This window comes from Mobula hypostoma, chromosome 5 (assembly GCF_963921235.1).
Source record: "Mobula hypostoma chromosome 5, sMobHyp1.1, whole genome shotgun sequence".
NCBI lineage: Eukaryota > Metazoa > Chordata > Chondrichthyes > Myliobatiformes > Myliobatidae > Mobula > Mobula hypostoma.
In genome coordinates this window covers 187,652,693-187,679,395 of record NC_086101.1, presented here as the reverse complement: position 1 = coordinate 187,679,395, position 26,703 = coordinate 187,652,693, and the positions used below count along the sequence as shown (strand labels likewise).

Here is a 26,703-nt window from a genome sequence, read left to right as displayed (position 1 = left end):
TGATCCAAACGAGGCACTGCACTAATAAACTCTTCCTGGGGCTTCCAGCCGAGTACAGGTATCGATGATAAGGAAGTCATTGAAATAAAACTAGAGGAAAAGAATTTTAACAAAGGTGAAGGTCTCGCTCTTAGCAAAAACTGGAATTTGATTGTAAACAAGGTGGGAGATCAGAAACCTGATAGGATGAGGACTAACCAATCAGGAGGGACAGACTACGGGGGTATAAATACCACCAGTCTAGACATACCCAGGCATCATCCCTGATGAAGATGGCAGAGTTTGTCATCGAAATGTTGGATGTAATTGATGCCTGGAGCCCAAGAAGAACTTATTCGTCATATACACCGAGAAAGCACAAGATCCTTTTTCAGTGCATTTCACTGTTTTGATGACCATGTATCAAATAAAGCTAATCTTAAGGGCTCAACATATTGCTAAAGCAGACAGAAACTTCCCTGTTGAAATACACAGGTACTGCTGCATTTCAGTCAAGGAGGGCAGCTGTGTGAACTGACCCCAAGAATTGGCAGTGAGTGCCAGGCATGCCAGGCAGCACTGACATTATTTCCATTTATAGGTTGTGAAGTCATTATTTAACTAGATCACAGCTCTGTCTATCACTGATCAACAAGGTAAGAGTTTAATGACTATCAAAAGCTGCTCTCTCTCCTCTTCTCACTGCTGCTGTCAGGAAGGAGTACACAAGCCTCAGGTCCCACACCACCAGGCTGAGGAACAGTTATTACCCCTCAACCATCAGGCTCTTGAACCAGACGGGGAAACTTATTTATTGATTGATTGAGATACAGTGCAGACAGGCCCTTCCGGCCCTTTGAGCCACGCTGCCCAGCAATCCTCCGATTTAATCCTAGCCTAATCACAGGACAATTTACAATGACCAATAAACCTACCAACTGGTACGTCTTTGGACTGTGGGAGGAAACCCACACGGTCATGGGGAGAACGTACAAACTTCTTACAGGCAACTCACTCACCCCAGCCACTGAACTGATTCCACAACCTATCAACTCACTTGCAAGGACTCTACAACTCATAATCTTGATTATTTATTTATTGTTATTATTACTTCCTTTTTCTTTTTGTATTTACACAGTCTGTTGTCCTTTGCACATTAGTTGTTTGTCTGTTTCTGTCGTGTGAGGTTTCTAATTGATTCTGTTGTGTTTCTTTCTTTTGCTGTGCATGCCTGCAAGAAAATGAATCTTGGGGTGGCATGTGGTGACATAAATGAACTTTCAATCATAAGTTTACTTTGAACTTTGAGGTTGACTGAAGTATTCACTGCCCCACTGGCAGCTATGTTCTCAGCTGGAATTCCCTCCCTGAACTTTTCATCCCTGCTTCGACACCCGTTAAAACCCAACTCTTCCCAAACTTTTTAGCCAATGGCTCTAGATTTTACAATGTGACTCAGTATTAATTATTACTTTATAACACTCTTATGAAATGCTTTCAACCATTTGATAGAAAGAAGATGCTTAATTGTGTTAAAATGCTATATAAATAAATGCAAACACGAGGAAATCTGCAGATGCTGGATACGGGGAAATTAGCTCAAACAGTGGAGCACTTGCTTCGCATGCGAGAGGTAGTGGGATCGATGCCCGCATTCTCTGTGTGCTTTTTTAAGCAGGATCTCCCAGTGGCCACACATTTTAATTCCATGTCCCATTCCCCTTCTGATATGTCTATCCACGACCTCCTCTACTGTCAAGATGAAACCACACTCAGGTCGGAGGAACAACACCTTATATTCCGTCTGGGTAGCCTCCAACCTGATGGCATGAACATTGACTTCTCTAACTTCCGCTAAGGCCCCACCTCCCCCTCGAACCCCATCTGTTATTTATTTATATACACACATTCTTTTTCTTTTTCTGTCTCTCCTTTTTCTCTCTCTGTCCCTCTCACTATACCCCTTGCCCATCCTCTGGGTTCCCCCCACTCTTTTCCTTCTCCCTGGGCCTCCTGTCCCATGATCCTCTCGTATCCCTTTTGCCAATCACCTGTCCAGCTCTTGGCTCCATCCCTCCCCCTCCTGTCTTCTCCTATCATTTTGGATCTCCCCCTCCCCCTCCCACTTTCAAATCTCTTACAAGCTCTTCTTTCAGTTAGTTCTGACGAAGGGTCTCGGCCCGAAACGTCGACTGTACCTCTTCCTAGAGATGCTGCCTGGCCTGCTGTGTTCACCAGCAACTTTGATGTGTCTTGCTATATAAATAAAGTCTGTTTTCAGTGGGAGTGGGGAACTGTTTTGGAACTATCTTAATAACAATAATACCACAGGGCATGCATTAAACCGATAGGCGATTTTAACCAGAGAGCGGTGAATCTGTGGAATTCTTTGCCACTGGCAGATGTGGAGGCCAAGTCTTTATGTATATTTAAGGAAGAGGTTGATAGATTCTTGATTGGTCAGGGCATGAAGGGATAAGGGGTGAAGGTAGGAGATTGAGGCTGAGAGGAAAATCGGATCAGCCATGAAATGGCAGAGCAGACTTGATGGGCCAAATGGCCTAATTCTGCTCCTATATCTTATGGTTTTATGGGATCATTTCAATGGAGGTGCAAAGGGAGATTTTATTTGCTTATTATTTATTATTATTATTTCTTTTTGTGTTTGCAATTAGTTGTCTTTTGCACACTGGCTGGATGCCTCAGTTGGTGCAATCTTTCATTGATTCTATCAATTATTCTATTATTGTGGATTTATTGGGTATGCCTGCAAGAAAATGAATCTCACAGTTGTGCTTGGTGACGTATGTGTTCTTTGATATTAAGTTCACTTTAAGAATGGTGGATGTGTGGAAAGCACTGTCTGAGTTGCTGGTGGAGGCAGATACATTAGAGACTTTGAAGAGAGGTTTATATTGGCACATAGACATGAGGGAAATGGAATGATATGGACATTGTGTAGGCAGAAGGGATTAGTATAGTTGGCCATTTGATTACTAATTGAATTGGTTCAGCACAATATTGTGGGCTGAAGGGCCTGTTCCTGTGCTGTACTCTTCTGCGCTCTATCTTGATTAGTTTGGTTCTTAATGAATTGTAAATTAGCTTTGCACCTCTGAATTGGCTAAAGATGGTAATTAATTCAACCCCCTCACACATACATGTACGTGTACTCTATCACACCTACTAAAGTTACACACACTTGCGCACTCCTGCATGCACAAAGGAGAGAAATATACACTCGTGCATCTACGGATATCCTCCTATACATTCCAATGTTCACACTTAACACACTTGGCTCTCACTGGACACACAAGCACGCAGATTAGATTTATTTATCACATGCATGTAGACACAGACACTGAAATGAGCTGTCTGCATTCACAAGCAACACAATCTGAGGGCAGCCCACATGCGTTCCCACATTCTGATGCCAAGATGGCATGCCCACAGTGTTCAGCAGAACAACACACCCAACATACAACAAGCAGCAACAGCAAATCAAGCCCCTTCCCCAATCCACGGCCCTCTCCCTCACACCCCAGGACAGACCACCTTTCAGACCTTGGCCCTGCACTCAAAGATATTGGGCCTCTGACCTTCGCACTCTGACCTCTGGACTTGCTAACCTCTGGGCTTCGACACCAGGACTTCGACCTCAGGGTATGCCATGTGGGGCTCCGACCTGCAGACCACAGACGCAGGCATGCAGACATGTGCACAAGTCAGAACCAGGTTGATTATCACTGACGTGTTGTGAAATTTGTTGTTTGCGGAGTTAGTACCATACAATACTTAAAAATCGCCATGAATTACAATAAGAATATTATCAAAAAAGTAGTGCAAAAAGAAGGCAAAATAGTGAGGTAGTGTTCATGGACCATTCAGATGAAGAAGGGAAAGAAGCTATTTTTAAAACATTGAGTGTCTTTAGGCTTCTGTACCTTTTTGATGATCGTAGTGTGCAAGTGCAGAGACTTAACTATTTCTGTCTGTCTGTCTGTCTCTCTCTCTCTGTCTCTCCCTCTCTGTCTGTCTGTCTCTCTCTGTCTGTTTCTCTGTTTCTCGCTGTGTGCATCTGCAGAGTATTTTGTGTTTCTGTTTCTCTCTGTCTGTCTGTCTGTCTGTCTCCCTCTCTGGTACGTACACATTCGCTCCAATGGGACAGTCACTTTATCCCACATTTTTTTTACTGTTATAAGCTCAGATTTCATTCCCCTGTGTATCACAGCAGGGCGGAACTCACTCTCCCTGGGGTCACCAGTCCAGACCTTAGGATGCAATTCCGAATAACATAACCACTGTGAAACCAGACCCGGCTGTGGCCAAGGGCAGAGGGGTTGGAGGGAGGGTCGGATGGGGAATTAAAGGTCCGGGTGACTGGAGGCTGAGGGTTGTGCCTGTAGACCGACACGAGTCTTCCACAAGGCAGCCAGTAACCTGGGCCCACCGCAGTACGGGGAGAAGACGAGGGCGGTAAGCACAGGGTTCTGCACTGCGAAAAGTACAAGTTGTTCACCTTCTTCCTTCCACAGATATTATTTTTGTCTTCAGCTGTAGAAGTGCCTAACCCACTTCAAAGCCATTATGCGATGAAAACTATATTTAATGGCCTGCCAGCATTGCTTGCCCTCCCACCCCTCCTCCCTGTCTCCATGGGCTTTCACTCTTGGCTGATAAACAGCTGCCTGGCATTCCCATCGTTCCAAAGACTTGCTGAGCGACTGGAGTAGGGGAGAGAGCCATGAGGCACTGGTGTGCCTGGCAACCGGCCAAGTGGACTGCGTCTGCGCTCTCGGCTCTCGGCCCTCGGCCTTAAAAGCTGTTTTCTAGGAAGGGAAGGGCGAGGAGGCTGCTGGCAGCAGGCGCCGGACACACTGGGCCGCCAAGCTCCACACTAAGGCTTTGGCTCTGCCCTCATTCAAGGCTGTGATCTGTGCAACCTGGGAGGAAGGGCTTGCTGTTGTGGGAGTGCCGGTGGTGTGGAGGTTAAGCTACTGGACTGGTAGCGCAGAGTGTGGACACGCCAGCCTGAGCTCAAATCCCACCAGATCAGCTGTGGAATTTCAATTCAGTTCTAGAGTTATTTAGCACAGAAACAGCCCCTTCAGCACAAATGGTCCCAGCTGACCAAGATTCGCATCTAGCGCCATTTTACCAGCATTTGGGCCTTATCCCTCTAAGCAATTTGCTGTCCAAGTATCTTTTAAATGTTGTTAATGTACCTGCCTTAAGAGCATCCTCTGCCAGTTTTTTCCATATACAGTCCTGATGAAGGACCTCAGCCCCAAATGTTGACTGTTTATTCCCCTCCATAGATGCTGCCTGACCTGCTGAGTTCCTCCAGCACTTTATGTGGTCCTCATTCCATATACTCACCGCCCTCTGCATGAAAAAATTGTGCCTCAGGTTCCTTTTAAATCTCGCCTCCTCACCTTAAACCTGAACCCTTAGGCTTTGACTCCTCAATCCTTGGAGAAAGACTGCATGCATTCATCCAACCTGTGCCCTGTATAAGCTTATACACCTCCCAACCCAACTTCTTACAGCACGTGCCCTCTAACCCGGGGAGCATCCTGGTGAACCGCTTCTGCACCCTCTCAAAGCCTTGACATCCTTCCTATAGTGGGGTGATCAGAACTGTATGTAATACTCCAGATGCAGCCTGAATAGAGTTTTGTAAAGCTGCAACGTCCCTTCCTGTTTCCTGAACTCAAAAAGGCAAGCATTCTGTATGTAAGTAAAGGCCTCCGTTAGTCTTGCGAGACCATGGATCTGTGCCTGGAAAGTCTTCACTCTCCAGGGCTCAGGTCTGGGCAAGGTTGTATGGAAGACCAGCAGTTGCCCATGCTGTAAGTCTCCCCTCTCCACGACACCAATGTTGTCCAAAGGAAGGGCATTAGGACCCATACAGCCTGGCACCAGTGTCGTCACAGAGCAATGTGTGATTAAGTGCCTTGCTCAAGGACACAACACGTTCCCTTGGCTGGGGCTCGAACTCACAACCTTCAGGTCGCTAGTCCAATGCCCTAACCACTTGGCCACGTGCCCACATTCTGTATGTAACGCACGCGTATGCACGCACATACACGCACGCACACACTCACTCGCATATAGATATACACACACACACCCACACACACACACACACACACACACACACACACACAAAATGCTAGAGGAACTCAGCAGGTCAGGCAGCATCTATGGAGAGAAATAAACAGTTGACGGTTCAGGTCAAGACCCTTCATCAGGTCTGGGAAAAAAAGGGAACAGAATAAAAAAACAGAAGAAGCCAGAATAAAAAGCTGGGAGGAGGGGTGGGAAAAGAGCGGGGGAGGGGGAGAAATTATCAGAACTTAGAGAAATCGATGTCCATGCTGCCAGATTGGAGGCTACCCAGGCGGAATATGAGGCATTGCTTCTCCAACCTGAGTAGTGGCCTCATCATGGCAGTAGAGGAAGCCGCGGACAGACACGTCAGAGTGAGAATGGGAAGTTGAATGAGTGGCATTCCACATCACCAATTGGAGTTCAATTCCTGCTACTGTCTGTCAGGAGTTTGTACGTTCTCCTCATGACTACGTGGTTTCCTCTGGTTTTCTCCTACATTCTAAAGATGTCCAGATTGGTAAAGGGTTTTTGTTTCTGATCCGATGCATTGGAGCCACCAGACCAGATGGTGATGCAACCTGTTAGAATGCTCTCCATCTGTAGAAAGCTGGTGACGTACCATATCTCCCCAGACTCCGAATGAAATATAGCCACTGGTGTGCCTTTGTAATTGCATCAATACGTTGGGCCCAGAGACGTGAAGCTGCTCACTCTTCCACTGCTGACTCCTCGATGTGTTCTCCCAATTTCTTATTCCTGAAGCCCGCAATCAGTTCCTTGGACTTACTGATGTTGAACTTCCAGTTGAAACAGGTCCTACGCCAAGCTGTGATGTCCCAGATAGGATGCTTTAGGACATTCTCCTATGTGCCTGTGTAAATGTGACGATACCTTGTGTGTTTGTATGGCAGGGGCCGGAGTTTTCTTCCTGTCCTGTACCGACGGCGAGCGGATTAGCTTCCTGTTTGACTGCATCGTCAGAGGGATCTCACCGACTAAAGGGCCTTTTGGCCTGAGGCCAGTATTGCCAGGTTAGTACAGGGAGGAGAGGGATGGGGTGGGGTAAGAGGATGGTCAGTGGGATGAGGGGCTACAGGAAGAAAGAGACAGAATCCTCCTGTAAAATCTGTTGGAATTCTTTGAGGAAATAACAGGCAGGGTAGAGAAAGGAGAGTCAGTGGATGTTGTTTACTTGGATTTTCAGAAGGCCTTTGATGAGGTGGCACCACAGGAGGTTGCTAAATATGATAAGCACCCATGGTATTACAGGAAAGGTACTAACATGGATGGAAGATTAGTTGATTGGTAGGAGGTATAGAGTGGAAGTAAAGAGGGCTTTTTCAGGTTGGCTGCCAGTGACTAGTGGTGTTCCACATGATTTGGTGTTTTGACCACTTCTTTTCATGTTATATGTGAATGATTCGAAAGACAGAATTGATGGCTTTGTGGCCAAGTTTGTGTGTGGATGATACAAAGATAGGTGGAGGGGCAAGTAGTGTTGAGGAAGCAGGGAGTTTGCAGAAGGACTTGGACAGAGGAGGAGAATGGGCAAACAAGTGGCAGATGGAATACAGTGTCAGGAAGTGTATGGTCATGCACTTTGGTAGAAGAAATAAAGGCACAGTCTATTTCTAAATAGGGAATGAAATCAGAAATCAGAGGTGGAAAGGAACTTGGGAATCCTCGGGAAGGATTTCCTCAAGGTTAACTTGCAGGTTGAGTCAGTGTAAGGAAGGCAAATGCAATGTTAGCATTCATTTTGAGAAGACTAGTATATAAAAGCAAAGATGTAATGCTGAGGTTTTCTAAGGAGTTGGTCAGATCACATTTAGAGTATTGTGAGCAGTTTTGGGACTCATATCTGGCACTGGAGAGGGACCAGAGTTTTGTGGGGAGGGGTCACGAGAATGATAGGGTTAGAACATAGAACATAAAACAGTACAGCACATGAACAGGCCCTTCAGCCCACAATGTTGGTGCTGAACCAAATAAATTAGTAATCAAATGGCCAACTAAACTGATCCTTTTGCCTGCACAATGTCCATATCTTTCCATTTCCCTCACGTTCATGTGTCTATTTAAATATTTCTTAAATGCCCCTAATGTATCTGCCTCTACCACCACCCCTGGCAGTGTGATCCAGGCACCCCCCACTCTCTGAACAGCTTGGCCCTCACATCTCCTTTGAAACTATCCCATCTCACTTTGGTATTAGACATTTCAACACTGACACTGTCTGTCTACTCTGCCTATGCCTCGTATAATCTTATATAAGCCTTTATCAGATCTCCCCTTAGCCTCGTCACTCCAGAGAAAATAACCCATGTTTGTCGAACCTCTCATTATAGCACATCTTCTCTAATCCAGGCAACATCCTGGTAAACCTCTTCTGTACCTCTCCAAAGCCTCGATATCCATCCTATAATGGGGTGACTAGAACTGTATGCAGTACTCTAGATGTGGCCTAACCAGGGTTTTATAAAGCTGCAACCTAACCTCCTCATTTTTTAACTCAGCGCCTCAACTAAGAAAGGCAAGCATGCTGTATGCCATCTTAAACACGCTATCAACCTGTGTACCCACTTTCTGGGAGCTGTGAACTTGGACTCCAAGAGCCCTCTGCTCATCAACACTGTTAAAGATCTTGCCCTTAATATATGAGCGGTATTTATGACTCTGGGCCTGTACTCACCGGAGTTTGGAAGAATGAGGAGGACCTCAGTGAATCCCATCGAATATTGAGAGGCCTAAGAGGATGTATTCATTAGTGGGAGAGTCTTGGATCAGAGGGCACAGCCTAACTCTGCTCCAACACCTTGTGGCCTAATAGTGAAGGGGAAGGATGAGGAAGGGACAAAGTGAGGTGTTGAGAGGGATATGGAGGGAACTTACCTACTTACTGTCCATTACGCCACTGGCATTTAGGGCAGCAATGAAGGTCCTCCACCTTCTCGCTGGTGTTCAGGGCTTCCTTCATCATGTCAGTAGCTTCCTCTCAATTTTCACTACTGTCAGCCATGCAAGTGCCAGATGGACGCTCAGGAATACTGTCACATTCAGATATAGAAGGATTCTTCATTGCTTTTTCTGTAACAATTTTGCTTTACCAGTCAGGGTTGTTAGCCCTGAGCTGAACCCTGAACTTGGAGGACCGGTGAACCACTCTTAGTCAACCCTCTACCCTTAGACCTGTTTGGCATGGGTGACCCTGCCAACAGCCAAAACACAAGTCTCTGACTCCAGCCAACATAGCTCTCTGGGTCATTGAGGCACACAAGCTTCCAAACCCTACAACAAGGTTGTGGTTCTCCTGGAGGATATTATACTTTACTTTACTTTATTGTCGCCAAACAATTGATACTACAACGTATAATCATCGCAGCGATATTTGATTCTGCGCTTCCCATTCCCTGGAGTACAAATCGATAATAAATATTAAAAATTTACATTATAAATCATAAATAAAAAATAGAAAAGGGAAAGTAAGGTAGTGCAAAAAAACTGAGAGGCAGGTCCGGATATTTGGAATATGAGGTGTTGCTCCTCCAGCCTGAGTGTGGACTCATCGTGGCAGTAAAGGAGGCCATGGACTGATGTCATAGATGATGTAATAAGGAAGGACAGGCCAATGACTGGGTACAGCTGCAGACAGAGCAAAGAGTTAAGTTGTACCACAGAGGCAAAATTCAAAAGGGCAAAGAATGCAGGACTGAAGGTGTTGTATTTAAATGCACGTAGTGTTCAGAATAAGGTGGACGAACTTGTGGTACAGTTAGAGATTGGTTGGTATAACGTTGTGGCCATCACTGAGTCGTGGCTGAAAGAAGAGCATAGTTGGGAGTTTAACATCAAAGGATATACTTTGTATCAAGAGGACAGGCAGGAAGGCGCAGGTGGTGTGGCTCTGTTGGTAAGAGGTGGAACTACATCTTTAGAAAGAGCTGACATAGGGTCAGAAAATGTTGAATCCTTGTGGGTGGAGTTATTATGGGAATCACATATAGGCCTCCAAATAGTAGCCAAGATGTGGGGTTGAGATTGCAAAGGGAGCTGGAAAAGGCATGTAATAAGGTTAATGTCATAATTATAATGGGGGGCTTCAATATGCAAGGGGATTGGGAAAATAAGACGGTGTCGGACCGCAAGAGAGGGAACTTGTTGAGTGGCCATGACATGCTTTTTTAGAGCAGCTTGTGCTCGAGCCTACTCGGGGAAAAGCTATCTTAGATTGGGTGTTGTGCAATAAACCTGATTTTATCAGACAGTTTAACGTAAAGGAACCCTTAGGAGGCAGTGATCACAATATGGATGAATTCATACTGCAGTTTGAGAGGGAGAAGCATAAGTCACATGTTTCAGTATCACAATGGAATAAAGAGAATTACAGAGGCATGGGAGAGGAGCTTGCCGGGGTGAATTGGAGGAGGATACTGGCAGGGATAATGGCAGAACAGAGGTGGCTGAACTTTCTGGGAATAGTTCACAAGGCTCAGAATAGATATGTCCCACAGAAGAAGTTGTTCTCAAAGGGCAGAGCTAGGCAACCCTGGCTCTTAAGGGCTGCATAAAAGCCAAGGAAAGGGCATAAAATGTAGCAAAAATAAGTGAGAAGTTGGATAATTGGGACACTTTTAAAATCCACCAAAAGGTAACTAAGAAGGGATAAGATGAAATATAAGGACAAAATATAAAGCAGGATACCAAAAGTTTTTCAGTTATATAAAGAATAAAAGGGAGGTAAGAGTTGATATTGGACCACTGCAAAATGATGCTGGAGAGGTAGTAATGGGGGACAAAGAAATGGCAGATGAATTTTAATAAGTACTTTGCTCCAGTCTTTACTGTGAAAAACACTAGCTGTATGCCAGAGATCCGTGAGTGTCAGGGAGCAGGAGTGACATTGCTATTACAAAGGAAAAAGTGCCAGGCAAACTGAAAGGTCTTAAGGTGGATAAGTCACCTGGGCCAGATGGACAACATTCCAGAGTCCTGAGAAAGGTTGCTGAAGAGATAACGGATGCATTGGTCATGATCTTTCAAGAATCTCTTGATTCTGGCATGGTCCCGGAGGACTGGAAAATTGCAAATGTCATGCCACTCTTCAAGAAGAGAGGAAGAGAAAAGAAAGGAAATTATAGGCCAGTTAATCTAACCTCAGTGGTTGGGAAAATGCTGGAGTCCATTATTAAGGATGACATTTCAGAGTACTTGGAGACTAATGATAAAATAAATCAAAGTCAGCATGGTTTCTGTAAAGGGAAATCTTCCCTGACAGATCTTTTAGAATTCTTCGAGGAAGTAACAAGCAGGGTGGACAAAGGAGAGGCAGTAGATGTCATTCACTTAGATTTTCAGAAGGCATTTGAAAATCACATAAGGCTGCTTAACAAGATAAAATCCTATGCCATTACAGGAGTAATACTGGCATGGGTAGCAGAATGGCTGACAGGCAGGAGGCAGTGAGTGGGAATAAAGGGGGCTTTTTCTGGTTGGCTGTCATGGACTAGTGGTATTCCTCAGGGGTCAATATTGGAACCACTAATTTTCACATTGTTTGTTAATGATTTGGATAATGCAATTGATGGCTTTGCGGCAAAATTGCAGATAATACTAAGATATGTGGAGGTATAGGCAGTGCTGAGAAAGCAAAGAGATTGCAGTGGGACTTAGACAAATTGGAAGAATAGGCAAAAATTGGCAGTTGGATTAGTGTTGAGAAATGTATGCTAATACATTTTAGTCAAAGGAACAATATAACCATATAACAATTACAGCATGGAAACAGGCCATCTCGGCCCTTCTAGTCTGTGCCGAACTCTTACTCTCACCTAGTCCCACCAACCTGCACTCAGCCCATAACCCTCCATTCCTTTCCTGTCCATATAGTTGTCCAATTTAACTTTAAATGACAATATCGTACCTGCCTCAACCACTTCTGCTGGAACCTCGTTCCACACAGCCACCACTCTCTGAGTAAAGAAGTTCCCCCTCATGTTACCCCTAAACTTTTGCCCTTTAACTCTCAATTCATGTCCTCTTGTTTGAATCTCCCCCCACTCTCAATGGAAAAAGCCTAATCAGATCCTGTCTATCCAGATAATTATATATACCATCTCTAAGAATACTTTCCATCAATTTACCCACCGCTGATGTCAAACACAGGCCGATAATCGCTAGGTTTACTCTTAGAAACCTTTTTACACAATGGAGCAACATGAGCAATACGCCAATCCTCTGGCACCATCCCCGTTTCTAATGACATTTGAAATATTTCTGTCAGAGCCCCTGCTATTTCCACACTAACTTCCCTCAAGGTCCTCGGGAATATCCTGTCAGGACCCGGAGACTTATCCACTTTTATATTGCTTAAAGGCTCCAGTACTTCCTCTTCTCTAATCAGCATAGTTTCCATAACTTTCCTACCTGTTTCTCTTATCTTACCCAATTCAATATCCTTCCTCCTTAGTGAATACCGAAGAAAAGAAATTGTTCAGAATCTCCCCCATCTCTTTTGGCCCCACATCTCTTTTGGTCCACTCTGATTCTCTAAGGGACCAATTTTATCCCTCACTATCCTTTTGCTATTAATATAACGGTAGAAACCCTTGGAATTTATTTTCACCCTACATGCCAAAGCAACCTCATATCTTCTTTTAGCTTTTCTAATTTCTTTCTTAAGATTCTTTTTACATTCTTTATATTCATCGAGCACCTCATAGTGCAGACTATTATCTGAATGGGGAGAAAGTTCAAACATCAGAGGTGCAAAGGGACTTGGGAGTCCTTGTGCAAGACTCCCAAAAGGTTAATTTACAGGTTGAGTCTGTGGTAAAGAAGGAAAATGCATTGTTGGCATTTATTTCAAGTGGAATAGAATATAAAAATAAGAAGATAATGCTGAAGCTTTATAAGACACTGGTCACGCTGTACTTGAAGTATTATCAACAGATTTGGGCCCCTTATCTCAGAAAGGATGCATTGTCATTGGAGAGAGTCCAGAAGAGGTTCGCTAGGATGATTCCAGGAATGAAGGGGTTAACATATGAGGAGCATTTGGCAGCTTTGGGCCTGTACTCAGTGGAATTTAGAAGAATGTAGGGGGATCTCATTGAAACCTACCGAATGTTGAAAGGACTAGATAGGGTGGATGTGGAGAGGATGTTTCCTATGGTGGGGGTATCCAGAACAAGAGGGCACAGCCTCAAAATTGAGGGGTGACCTTTTAGAACAGAAGTAAGGAAGACATTTTTTTAGTCAAAGGGCGGTGAATCTGCGGAATACTCTTCCACAGACTGCTGTGGAGGCCAGGTCCGTGGTCGTATGTCGAGTCTCACTGATGTAGAGGAGGCCACTCCAGGAGCACCGGATACAGTAGATGACCATAAGATATAGGAGCAGAAAAAGGCTATTTGTCCCATCGAGTCTGCTCTGCCATTTCATCATGGCAGATCCAATTTTCCTCTCAGTCCCAGTCTCCTGCCTTCTCCCCGTATCCCTTCATGACCTGACACTCTAGAAATTCCCCCTCCTGTAATCCAGCAGCAAGATGATTTTCCCAATCTACCTGCATATTGAAGTCCCCCATGACTATTGTAACATTGCCTTTTTGGCATGCACTTTGTATCTCCTGTTGTAATTTATGGGCCACATCCTTACTACTGTCTGGGGTCTGTGTTCAACTCCCATCAGGGTCTTTTTACCCTTGCTGTTCCTTAGCTCTATCTACAATGATTCCACACCTTCCAATCCTATGTCACCTCTTTCCAATGATTTGATTTCATTTTTTACCAAGAGAGCAACATGTCCCCTTTGCCTTCCTGCCTATCCTTTCCATTCTGTGTATCCTTGGACATTAAACTCCCAGCTATAATCTTTCAGCCATGATTCAGTGATGCCTACAACATCATACCTGCCAATCTGCAACTGTGCTGCAAGTTCATCTACCTTATTCTGTATACTGTGCTTATTCAAATATAACAACTTCAGTCCTGTATTCACCCTTTTTGACTTTGTTGTACCATGCTCAACCTTTTGATTCCTAACTTTGTCTGAGGTCTTATAAACGTCCACCTCTGCAAATTCACTACTAACTGTTGTGGTACTCTGGTTCCCATCCCGCTGCGACTCTGGTTTAAAGCCCACCGTGCAGCATTAACAAACCTTCCCACTAGGATATCAGTCCCCTTCAGTTCAGGTGTTATCTATCCCTTCTGTACAGGACCCACATTCCCTGGAAGAGAGACCAATGATCCAAAAATCTTATGCCCTCCCTCCTACACCAACTCCTTAGCCACATATTAAACTGTATAGTCTTCCTATTTCTAGCCTCGCTAACATGTAGCATGGGTAGCAAACCTGATACCACAACCCTGGAGGTCCTGCTCTTTAACTTCACACCTAACTCCCTGAACTCCCTATGCAGAACTTCGTCTCTCATCCTCCCCAATTCATTGGCGCCTACATGGACCATGATGTCTGGCTGTTCACCCTCCTGCTTAAGAATGACCCCAATAGATTCGCAGGTGAAGTGTCACCTGAGCTGGAAGGACTGTTTGAGGTCCTGAATGGTGGTGAGGGAGGAGGTGTAGGGGCATCTTTAGCACTTGTCCCACGTGCAGGGGTCAGTGCCAGGAGGAAGGTCTGGAGGAGGACTGAAGGAACAAAAGAGTCACGTAAAACTCTGTGTTTAGAAAAATGCTCTGCACGTCTCCTTTTAACTTTCCTCCCTCTCACTGACAGCTATGCATCCTCCGATATTTGATATTTCTACCCTGAGTAAGACACCCCAGCTGTCTACCCTCTCAATGCTTTTCATAGTTTTATAAACTTCTATCAGGTTTCCCCTCTGACTTTCCAGATAAAACACTCCAAGTTTGTCCAACCTGCTCTTATAGCTCTAACCCAGACAACATCCTGGTAAATCTCTCCTGAACCCTCTCCAAAGTCTATGCACCCTTCATGTAGTGGGGTGACCAGAAATGTATGCAGTAATCCAAGTGCAGCCTAACCAGAGTCTTACACAACTGCAGACATGAGAGATTCTGCAGTTGCCGGAAATCTGCAGCCACACATACAGAATGCTGGAGAAACTCAGCAAGTCAGGCAGTGTCTATGGAGGGAAATAAACAGCCAGCATTTCAAGCTGATACTCTTCACCAGTCCTGATGAAAGACCTTGATCTGAAACGCCAACTGTCGTTTTCCACTTCAATGAACAGAAAGCCCAAACCTGCTTGAGATTACCAAAGCTGTACTAGGTACAGTCCTCTGTCTGTGTGGAGTTTGCATGCGACACTATGGGTTTCCTCTGGGTGCTCCAGTTTCCTCCCATGTCCCAAAGATTTGCAGTTTGGTAGTTAATTGGCTTCTGTAAACTTGTATGCAGGAGAGTGGTGGAGCCTTGGGGAAGCTGATAGGAATATGAAGATAACGAATTAGCTCTGAAGGTTTTTTTCTCAGTACTGTCTTGTTTTGCACAGATTTTCCACTGCCTGGTGTAACTTCTGTGTAATTAATCTTCCATGATTATGTCATAAAACATTCCATGAAATGTCTGAACCTTTTTTTATCTGCACAACTTGTTCTCTTTTGCACATTGGTTGTTTCTCTGCCTTAGTTATTGATAGTTTTTCATAAATTCTAATGCATTTCATTATTTTTATTTAAATACTGGCAAGAAAATGAATCTCAGGGTAGTATGTGTTATGTTTTGTAACCTCAAAACATTAAATTAATGCAAATGAAGATGCTGGGTGTCCGAAGTACAGGCGTAGTTTGAGCTTACTTTAAATTAATTATTTACATGAGCAAGAATGCTTAATCAACCAATATATATGCAAAATTACTCAAATATTATTGAATTATTAAATACATACAGTACATGGTGACATATATGTACTTTGATAATAAATTCAAGATTCAATTATTATCGAAGAATGTATAAATTATACAACCGAGATTTGTTTGCTCACAGGTAGCCTCAAAGCAAGAAACCCAAAAGAACCTAATTAAAGAAAAACAAAAGAATAAAAATAAAAGGCCAACGAATGATGTCCAAAAGAAAAAAAACATGCAAACAATTGAAGTGAACAACTTTGACTTTGCCTGTGATGGTGTTGTAAACAAATTTTTGCATTGTACCTGTGCTTATGACCACAGAATCTACCTGACTTGAAACGGGATCAGTGTAACTGGGTGTTGATGGTCGGGAGAGATTTAGTTGGCTGAATGGCAGTTCTGTATGAACCTATGGATCTAGCTGTAGTCTCACAAACACCCTGTAAGTTGTAGCATAAAGAAGCTATTGCACATGAGGATTCTAGAGCCACTTGGTACCTCAGAATACAACCTCTAGCTGCAGACAAATTGATCAATCACCTGCCTATCACCTCTTCCTGGGTTCCCTCCTCCTTTCCTTTCTCCTATGGTCCACTCTCCTTTCCTATCAGATTCCTTCTTTACCTTTTCCCACCCACGTGGCTTCACCCATCACCTTATGGCTATCCTCCTTCCCCTCTCCCCATCTTGTTATTCTGGTGTCTTCTCCCTTCATTTCCGGTCCTGAAGAAAGGTCTCAGACCAAAACGTCAACTGTTCATTCATTTCCATAGGTGCTACCTGACCTGCTGAGTTCCTCCAGCACTTTGTGTGGGTTGCTTTGGATTTCCAGCATCTGCAGAATCTCCTGTTTTTGTTTGATCAATCACACACTTGTTCAGTCAGCAGGGTGGTCTTCTGCCCTCTCACCCTGAAGAATGCGATGATCAGCATCTGAGACCGCCCACCCCCACCCCCACCCCATCACTGCCAGACCCCAGTGCATCGCATCAGCTCACTTCCTGCAGCTCTGGGGCAGGGTCCCAGGTAACCACCACTCTGCCTTCTCACATCCTCTCCCCACAGAAAGGTGCCTGCCCTCAAAACATCTTTCCTGACACAACAGCTAGCAAGAAATGTCATGTGTACTGATGTACGATGGACAGCTTGTCTTGCATACTTATAGAGGGTGGATTTTTGGGAAAGATTGGTCTGCAAAGTAAATCCAAAGAGAATGGGATGATCCCACGCTGAGTTAATCTGATGGACTGGGATGTCTGCTGTTGAAGAATTAAAGAAAAAAGTGGCAGCTGTTACAAGCCAGCTCCGGAAACTGTCCTTCTGGTATCTGAGTGCATTCCAAGAGCCCGATCCGATTTCACTCTGGGCCTTTCTTTCTAAGAGACTGAGATTCAGCTTCCAAGGTTACACTGGGAACACCTCGGGATGCAGCGTCTAGCTGCAGACAAAGGAATCAATCACACACTTGTTCATTCAGCAGGGTGGTCTTCTGCCCTCTCACCCTGAAGAATGCGATGATCAGCACTCTGAGACCCCCACCCCCACCCCATCACTGCCGGACCTCATCAGCTTACTGCCTGCAGCTCTAGGCTGTCCTCTCCCCACGGAAAGGTCCCTGCCCTCAAAGCACCTTTCCTGACACAACAGCTAGCACTGGGCAATTGGAGTTGGTATATGTACCGAGGTACAGTACAGTGAGAAGCTTGTCTTGCGTGCTGTTCACCTATGGTAGATGAGATCATTACACAGTGCATTGAGTTAGTACAAGGGAAAGCAATAACACAAGGCAGAATAAAGTGTTACAGTTACAAAGTTCCTTCAGGTGATCATAGCTGGGGGTGGTAATGGGGACAAGCTCCCACTACCTATTAAATCCTTCAAATGGCGTGCATCTGAAATAGCCTCTGAGAACCACGTCCAATTCCGGACTTCCACGTGTGACTTGGCTGCTAAGCCTGGTGTGACCATTCTTACTGACAGGAGAAGGGCAAAGGCGGGTTACTGGGCAGATGGGGCTTGTCAGCTCATCTTGGAGAAGGAAAACTCCGATCTCAAACCTCCACTGCCTTGTGGCTATTCCCAGTCACGGGGAAGTCTTTAGGAGTGAACCCCGAGGAAATATCCAGAGCTGGAGTCCCTGAGGCAGTCTTACGTTGAGTTCAACCACGGCTGACAGCTCCTGTGACACCGCTGGTGCTAAATTGTATCGGTCTCTGCTATTCCTTTGGATCCTGCTGCACGGGCAACGGCTTGCTCTCCGTATCGTACCGCCCTGGCTTGTGTCTCAAGTAGACAGCTGGCCTGCAACATCCATGGTTGGCCCTGAACAACAGAAGGGCCTCAAGTTACAAAGCGCAGTACATGTAGACAGTAAGTTGCAAGGTCATAATGAGGTAGATGGTCAGGTCAAATATTGGTTTATTGTTGTCATGTGTACCAAGATACAGTGAAAAGGTTGTATTGCACACAAATCAGATCATTACACAGTGCATTGAGGTAGTACAAGGTAAAACAATAACAGAATGCAGAATAAAGTGTAAGTTCAGGCAGACAGTAAGGTTAATGAGGTAGATTATAAGGTTAAGAGTCCCTCTTATTGAATAAGAAACAAAGACCCATCTTTGTGTGATGCCCAGTATTCTAAGGTGTGTGCGTGTGCACGCTACGAGCACACAGAGGAATTTAAACTGCGCACAAAAGGTTGTCACCCTCTACCTTGTTGGCATGTTAAGCGTATTTCACAGTCGTACACAATCACATTTCCTTCTCTAGTTTCTGATGCGGTTGGTGTTGACACCGTGGAGTTTGCGATGATTTGTCTGCAGATTTTAGAACTGGCTTATTCATGCTGTTCTAATTGAAGAAATTATTCAGCGTGCACATGTTGTTATCACCGGGCAAAAAATTGCGTATCTCAAGATTTTTGCGCACACTGGTTATTACAAATTAGAGAGAACATTGCTGGTGCCCTCTACACTGCAGACAGAAAGAAGTCATTGATACAGCACAGAAACAGGCCCTTCGGCCCATCATATCTGTACCTACCATTATGCCTATCTCTACTATTTCTCACTTGCTAGCATTAATTCCATATCCCTCAAAGCTTGGCTCATTCAAAGTGCTTCCTACGTGTTGTTAATGTTTCTGCCTCCACCCACCTCATTCCAGATACCAGCTACTCTTGTTGGATAAGGCCCTTGTGGCTAAAGGGATCAGGGGGTATGGAGGGAAGGCTGGTACAGGGTTCTGAGTTGGATGATCAGCCATGATCATACTGAATGGCGGTGCAGGCTCGAAGGGCCGAATGGCCTACTGCTGCACCTATTTTCTATGTTTCTATGTTACTTTCTGTGTGAACATTTTACCCTTTGATCCTCTTTAAACCTCCTCCCTCTTACTGAAACACAAGACGCAGGAGCAGAATTGGGTCATTCAGCTCCACAGAGATATTTTGGTACAGTATTGGTTTATGATTATTGTCACATGGTACAGTGAAAACCCCCTTTTCACTGACCTGCCCTCTGAATTCCACAGATTCTCCACCCTCTGGCTGAAGAAATTCCGCCTCAAGTCTAAGTTCTAAATGAACCTCCCTTTATTCTGTGGATGTGCCCTCAAATCCTCTCCGTGACCACTCTATCCAGGCCTTTCAGGGTCCTGTATATTTCACTAAGATCCCCCACCGCTCTCATCCTTTTGACCTCCTCTGATGATCAGAATCAGGTTTAATATCACTGGCATATGTCATTTTTTAAAGTTTTGCAGCAGCAATACATTGCAATACATAATAATCTGTAAATTACAATAAATATATATTTAAAAAATTATGTTAATTAAGTAGTGAAAAAGAGAGGGAAAATACTGAGGCAGTGAGTACAAGCCCAGAGACATCAAACATCAAACCTTTCATTCCTCGGAAGAAACTCCAACTGTCCTTTTCTTTTTGGACCCCCTACTCTGATTCTCTGCCTGCTCTAGACCTTTTCATCTCAAATTATCTTTGAGACATAAACCACCTTGACATCAGCACTCCTCTCTTCTCCTCCAGCTTGACCCCTTACAAACACACTGCCCTCCGCTCTGTCCCCACCTATCCCACCTCACCATCAAACACACAGACAAAGGGGGTGCTGTTGAAGTGTGGTGCCCTGACCTCGACCTTGCTGAAGCCAGGCAGCAACTCTCAGACACCTCTTCATACCTACCCTTCGAGGTGGATCCCCCTCTACACCATCACTGACCTCATCGACTCCAGAGAACTCCCATCCACTGCCACCAACCTTATAGTTCCCTTACCCCGCACTGTATGCTTTTAATCTTCTACCTACGATCCACAAACTGGACTGTCCAGGTGTCTCTGCCAGCTCCTGCCCCACTGAACTTGTGTCCTCATATCTTGATTCCATTTTAGCACCCTTGGTTCAGTCCCTTCCCACCTACATCTCATGCCCTCGATCTTCTCGGTAACTTTCAATTCCCTGGCCCCGATCGCCTCGTCCTCACTATGGATGCTCAGTCCCTATACACTTACAACCTCCATCAAGAAGGCCTCAAAGCTCTCTGCATCTTTCTTGACAAAAGAACCAATCAATCTGCTTCACCACCAACCTCCCCTGTCTGTCATCCTGGACGATTTTTCCTTCAGCTCCTCCCACATCTCCAAACTTGAGGGGTATACCTCTGCCATATTGACGACTATATTGGTGCTGCTTCATGCACCCATGCTGAGTTTGCCAATTTTATCAACTTTGCCTCTAACTTCCACCCTGCCTTTAAATTCACTTGTTCTGTCTCTGACACCTCCCTCCCCTTTCTTGATCTCTCTGGAGTCAAACAGTCTACCGTCATCTTTTATAAAGTGGTAATGGGGGTCAATGAAATAATGGATGAACTAAATAAATATTTTCCATCAATCTTTACTTCACTGTGAAGGACACTAGCAGTATGGTGGAATTTTTGGGTGTCAGGGGGAATGAAGTGTGTGAAGTTACCATAATTAAACAGAAGGTTCTTGGAAAACTGAAAGGTCTGAAGGTAAATAAGTCACCGGGACCAGATAGTATACACCCCAGAGTTCTGAAAGAGGTGGCTGAAGAGATCATGAAGGCATTAGTAATGATCGTTCAAGAGTCGCTAGATTCTGGAATGGTTCCAGAAGACTGGAAAATTGGAAATGTCACTACTTCCTCAAGAAGGGAGAGAGTCAGAAGAAAGGAAACTATAGGCTGGTTAGTCTGACCTCAGTGGTTGGGAAGATGTTGGAGTCGATTATTAAGGATGAGGTCTCAGGATACATGGAGGCAACTGATAAAAGGACCATAGTCAGCATGGTTTCCTCAAGGGAAAATCTTGCCTGACAAATCTTTTGGAACTCTTTGAAGAAGTAACAAGCGGTATAGACAAAGGAGAATTGGCTGATGTTGTGTACTTGGATTTTCAGTCGGCCTTTGACAATGTGCCACACATGAGGCTGCTTAACAAGCTACGAGCCCGTGGTATTACAGCAAAGATTCTAGCATGGATAAAGCAAGCAGCGCCTGAATGGCAGGAGGCAAAGAGTGGGAATAAAGGGAGCTTTTCTGGCTGGCTGCCAGTGACTAGTGATGTTTCACAAGGGTCTGTGTTGGGACCAATTCTTTTTACGTTATATGTCAATGATTTTGATGATGGGATTGATGGCTTTGTTGCTAGGTTTTCAGATGATGGAGAAGCAGGTAGTTTTGAGGAAGTAGAGAGGCTACAGAAGGACTTAGACAGATTAGAAGAATGGGCAAAGAAATGGCAGATGGAATACGGTGTTGGGAAGTGTATGGTCATGCATTTTGGTAGAAGAAATGTATTTTCTTAATGGAGAGAAAATACAAAAAAACTGAGGTGCAAAAGGACTTGGGAGTCCTTGTGCAGGATTCCCTAAAGGTTAAATTGCAGGTTGAGTGTGTGGTGAGGAAGGCAAATAGAATGTTAGCATTTATTTTAAGAGGACTAAAATATGAAAGCAAGGATGTAATGTTGAAACTTTATAAAGCACCTGTGAGGCCTCACGTGGAGTATCGTGAGCAGGTTTGGGCCCCTTATCTTAGAAAGGATGTGCTGTAACTGGAGGGTTCAAAGGAGGTTCACGAAAATGATTCCAGGATTGAATGGCTTGTCATATAAAGAGTGTCTGGTGTTCCTGATTTGGCCTCCTCTACGTTGGTGAGACCCAGCTTCGTCAACTACTTCTGCACCATCTGCAAAAGACGGACTTCCCAATGCCAAACATTTTAATTCCAATTCCCATTCCAACATGTCAGTCCGTGGCCTCCTCTTGTGCCAAGATGAAGCCACTCTCAGGGTGGAGGAGCAACACCATCTGGGTACCCTCCAACCTGATGGCTTGAATATTGATTTCTCTTTCCGGTAAGCAAACTCCTCCCCCCCCCCCCACCATTTTCCACTCTGACCTTTCAGCTCTTCTTAACTGCCTATTGATTCCCTCTGGTTCCCCTCCTCCTTTCCTTTCTCAATGGTCCACTCTCCTCTCCTATCAGTTTCCTGCCTCTCCAGCTCCTGACCTTTCCCACCCACCTGCCTCACTTATCACCATCCAGCCAACCCCCACTGTTTAATTCAGGCATCCCCCCACCCTCCCCACCTGTCCTGAAGAAGGGTCTTGGCCCAAAATGTCTACTGTTTATTCATTTCCATGGATGCTGCTGGATCTGCTGAGTCCCTCCAGCACGTTATGCACGTTGCATTGCTCAGATCTTTTTCCTGTGCCTCATCTGGATCTATTCTCAGCTGCCATGGTTGTGTAGCAGTTAGTGTGATGCTGTTACAGCTTGGGGTGTCCAGTGTTCCAATACTGGGGCCGTCTGTAAGGAGATTGTATGGTCTCCCCGTGTGTGGTAAACCATGTATATAGGTTGTAACTGGGTTACCTGTCTGGACACGCCCCTCTGCTGACTGCTCCTGTGGCTCCTCCCACAGACCCCTGAATAAAGGTGATTGTGCCGTTGCTCGTCCCTCAGTCCAGGACAGAATCTCAGCATGGACGTGTGTCCATTTACTGTCAATAAAAGCCTTTCAGTATTTACTCTACTTCCAGTCTTTTGGAGTAATCGATGGTGCATCAATGTGATTGATTGCTCCGGGTGCTCCAGTTTCCTATCACAGTCCAAAGACAAAGCAGTTAGTAGGTTAATTGGTCATTGTAAATTGTCCCGTGATTAGGCTAGGGTTAAATAGATGGGTTACAGTGCTGTGTGGTTCATTGGGCTGGAAGGGCCTGTTCTGCACTGTATCTTCAAATTAATAAATAAATAAAATAAGTTCTTGTATCGACACCTAATGGGAACTGTTTCGAATTGATTGAGCCAGATATTGATCGACAGGGAGTTTCAAACCTTCTCTCCAATTCTGGTTTAAGACGCCACTGGTGAAGCACAGTGAAGATTTGCTGATGGCAAACAAAACTATAAATCACTATATTAATCACACTTTTTCCTTGGATCTGATCACTGCAATCAACAGTTTGTAACCTTCCTTATGGAGCTGAGCTTTTGAACCGCCGGTACGGCATTTTTGCGGTGTGAACTGAAGCCTCGAAGGTGCGGGATGGTTGTGGCGTGGCGGGTACAGGCTGAATCGAGGCAGTGGGGCCTGGGCCCGAGAGCAGGGAACAAGCCAGTGATTGGCAGTTTCTGGAGCAGACTTGGAGGCGGTTTGATTTGGCTGAACGGAGTCGAAGCGGCGGGGGCTCGGACCAGGTTCCGAGAGCAAAGAAGACTCGAGGTTTGGCTAATTGAAGCATCGGTGCCCGGGCTCGAGGCAAGGAACAGGCCAGTGTTCAGCTCACTGTCTCTGCACAGAAGTAAGGCTGCGGCCTGCAACTAACAGGCTCCTGGTTCGGCTGCAGAGATGACTGGCCTCGTGGCTTAGTGAACTTCACTTCCGGATGGTACTTGCTTACTTCTGTTGTTTGCACAATTTGTTTTTCCTGCACATTGTGTGCTTGACTGTCTTCTTTTTGGTAATAGATTCTATAAGACCATAGGGTCATAACACATAGGAGCAGAATTAGGCCATTTGGCCAAGTAGTCTACTCTGCCTGATCCAGTTTTCCTCTCAGTCCCCATCTCTCTCCTTTGCTCCATATCCCTTCATGCCCTGACCATTCAAGACTCCATCAACCTCCGCCTTAAACATACATAAAGACTTGGCCTCCTAAGCTGCTTGTGGCAAAGATTTCCTCAGATTCCCCACTCTCTGGCTAAAGAAATTCCTCCTCATCTCTGTTCTAAAAGGAGGCCTCTCTATTCTGAGGCTGTGTCCTCTGGTCTGAGACTGTCCCACCACAGGAGACATCCTATCCACATCCACTCTATCCAGGCCTTTTACCATTCGATAGGTCTCAATGAGGTCATTCCTCATTCTTCTGAATTCTAGTGAATACAGGCCCAGAGCCATCATTGGGTTTCTTTGTTTTGTGGCTGTCTGTAAGGAGACGGGTCTCAAGGATGTATATAAGACCATAAGACATAGGAGCAGAATTAGGCCATTCAGCCCATCGAGTCCACTTCGCCATTCCATCATGGCTGATCCCGGATCCCACTCAACCCCATACACCTGCCTTCTCGCTATATCCTTTGAAACTATCAATTTCCGCTTTAAACATACCCAAGGATTTGGCCTCCACTGCAGTCTGTGGCAAAGCATTATACAGATTAACTACTCTCTAACTAAAAACAAAATCCTCCTTACCTCTGTACTAGAGGGTCACCCCTCAATTTTGAGGCTGTGCCCTCTAGTTCTGGATACCCTCACCATAGGAAACATCCTCTCCACATCCACCCTATCTAGTCCTTTCAACATTCGGTAGGTTTCAATGAGGTCTCCCCACTTTGTTCTAAGTTCCGGTGAGGACAGGCCTAACCATGCCAAATGCTCCTATGTTAACCCCTTCATTCCTGTAATCATCCTCGTGAACCTCCTCTGGACTCTCTCCAATGACAACACATCCTTTCTGAGATATGGAGACAATACTCCAAGTGTGGCCTGGCTAGTGTCTTATAAAGGCTCAGTATTATCTCCTTGTTTTTATATTCTGTTCCCCTTGAAATAAATGCCAACATTGGATTTGCCTTCTTTACCACAGACTCAACCTGTAAATTAACCTTCAGGGAGTCTTGCACGAGGACTCCCAAGTCCCTTTGTAAATCTGATGTTTGAATTTTCTCTCCATCTGGATAATGCTCTGCACTGCTGTTCTTTTTACCAAAATGCATGACCATACACTTCCTAACACTGTATTCCATCTGACACCTTTTTGTCCATCTTTCCAATCTGTCTAAGTCTTGCTGCAATTGCATTGTTTCCTCAGCACTATCTACCCCTCTCCCTATCTTGGTAACATCCGCAAACTTTGCCAGAAATCCATCAATTCCATTATCCAAATCATTGTCAAACAACGTGAAAAGTAGCGGTCCCAATACTGACCTCTGAGGAACACCAGTAGTCATTGACAGCCAACCAGAAAAGGCCCCCTTTATTCTCACTGGCTGCCTCCTGCCTGTCAGCTAATACGCTATCCATGCCAGTACCTTTCCTGTAACGCCACAGGATTTTATCTTGTTAAGCAGCCTCACATGTGGAACCTTATCAAAGGCCTTCTGAAAATCCAAGTAAATGACATCCACTGCCTCTCCTTTGTCCACCCTGCTTGTTACCTCCCCGAAGAACTCTAACAGATTTTTCAGGCAAGATTTCTCTTCACAGAAACCCTGCTGACATTGACTTACTTTATCACTAGTCTCCAAGTGCCCTGAGTTCACATACTTTGATAATAAATGTACTTCGAACTTTGAACCCATCAGCTACCCTAATATCGGATGGTTAGTGTACTGGGCACCCAGTCTGGGAACAGCTGGGGATTTTTGATAAGCAGGTCAATGTGTTACATACAGAAGATGGAAAACTGTGAATGAAGGCCAGCCGAGTGCACTTGGAAACCTACTCTCTCCCATCGCATTGTAGATCCCAGTATGAGCCCAGCCTCCATCGAGGAGAGGATCAGCCACGAGGCCCTGGAGCTGGAGAAACGATTAAGTATTCTGTCACAGTCCAGTCGGCACAGCAGTGGAGGTAAGAATGTAGAACCTCAGTCAGCCTGGGTGAGTTGGGTCAAGGGTCAAGGGTCCCATGACTGCACAGGAATGGGCCCTCCAGACATTCAGGAGGATGCTACTGGGTGATTGATGGTCCATACACACTTGATGGACTGAAGGGCCTGTTTTTGTCATATGCTCTTCATGTTTATCCTCATTCGAGCACTTTATCTGACGTTATCACAGCTTACTTGTGGAAGCTGGTTGTACAATAATTAGCCTGTTTTATTGAGCTGTAGCGATAGAACCATTCGTTGTCTCATGGCTTTTGGATCAATAGAGTTATAGCTACAGCTGGGAACAGGCCCTGTGGTCCATTGAGTCACCACTGACCATCGGCCTCAGACTGACAGTGCTGGAGGTCGGGATTGAACCCGGGCTCTGCAGGTGTGAGGTGGCAACTCTACCCGCTGTACCACAGTGCTCCTGAGCTGCGGAAACTGGTAAAGGGCGGGCGGGGGGGGAACGATATTACTGTAGACAGTCTGGGCAGAATACACAGTGACATGTGGCTCAGTGGGTCCTCAGCTGATGCACCTCTCTTCCACCCTGCCCCCTCTCTTTCCCCCCTTCCACCTCTCCACCCCCTCTCTTCCCCTCCACCCCCTCTCTCCCCTCCACCCCCTTTC

The 26,703-nt window shown here is 45.2% G+C and overlaps 1 protein-coding gene across 3 annotated transcripts in view; it reads left to right on the top strand.

The window, feature by feature from the left end:
- dok7b (docking protein 7b) overlaps positions 1–26,703 on the top strand; it is a 106,701-nt gene that overhangs the window by 36,092 nt on the left and 43,906 nt on the right. For all 3 annotated transcript variants that reach the window (XM_063049523.1, XM_063049522.1, XM_063049524.1), the window contains exons 5-6: positions 7,005–7,124; positions 25,944–26,051. In XM_063049523.1, coding sequence (XP_062905593.1) covers positions 7,005–7,124; positions 25,944–26,051 — 228 coding nt within the window. The remainder of the gene's footprint in view (positions 1–7,004; positions 7,125–25,943; positions 26,052–26,703) is intronic.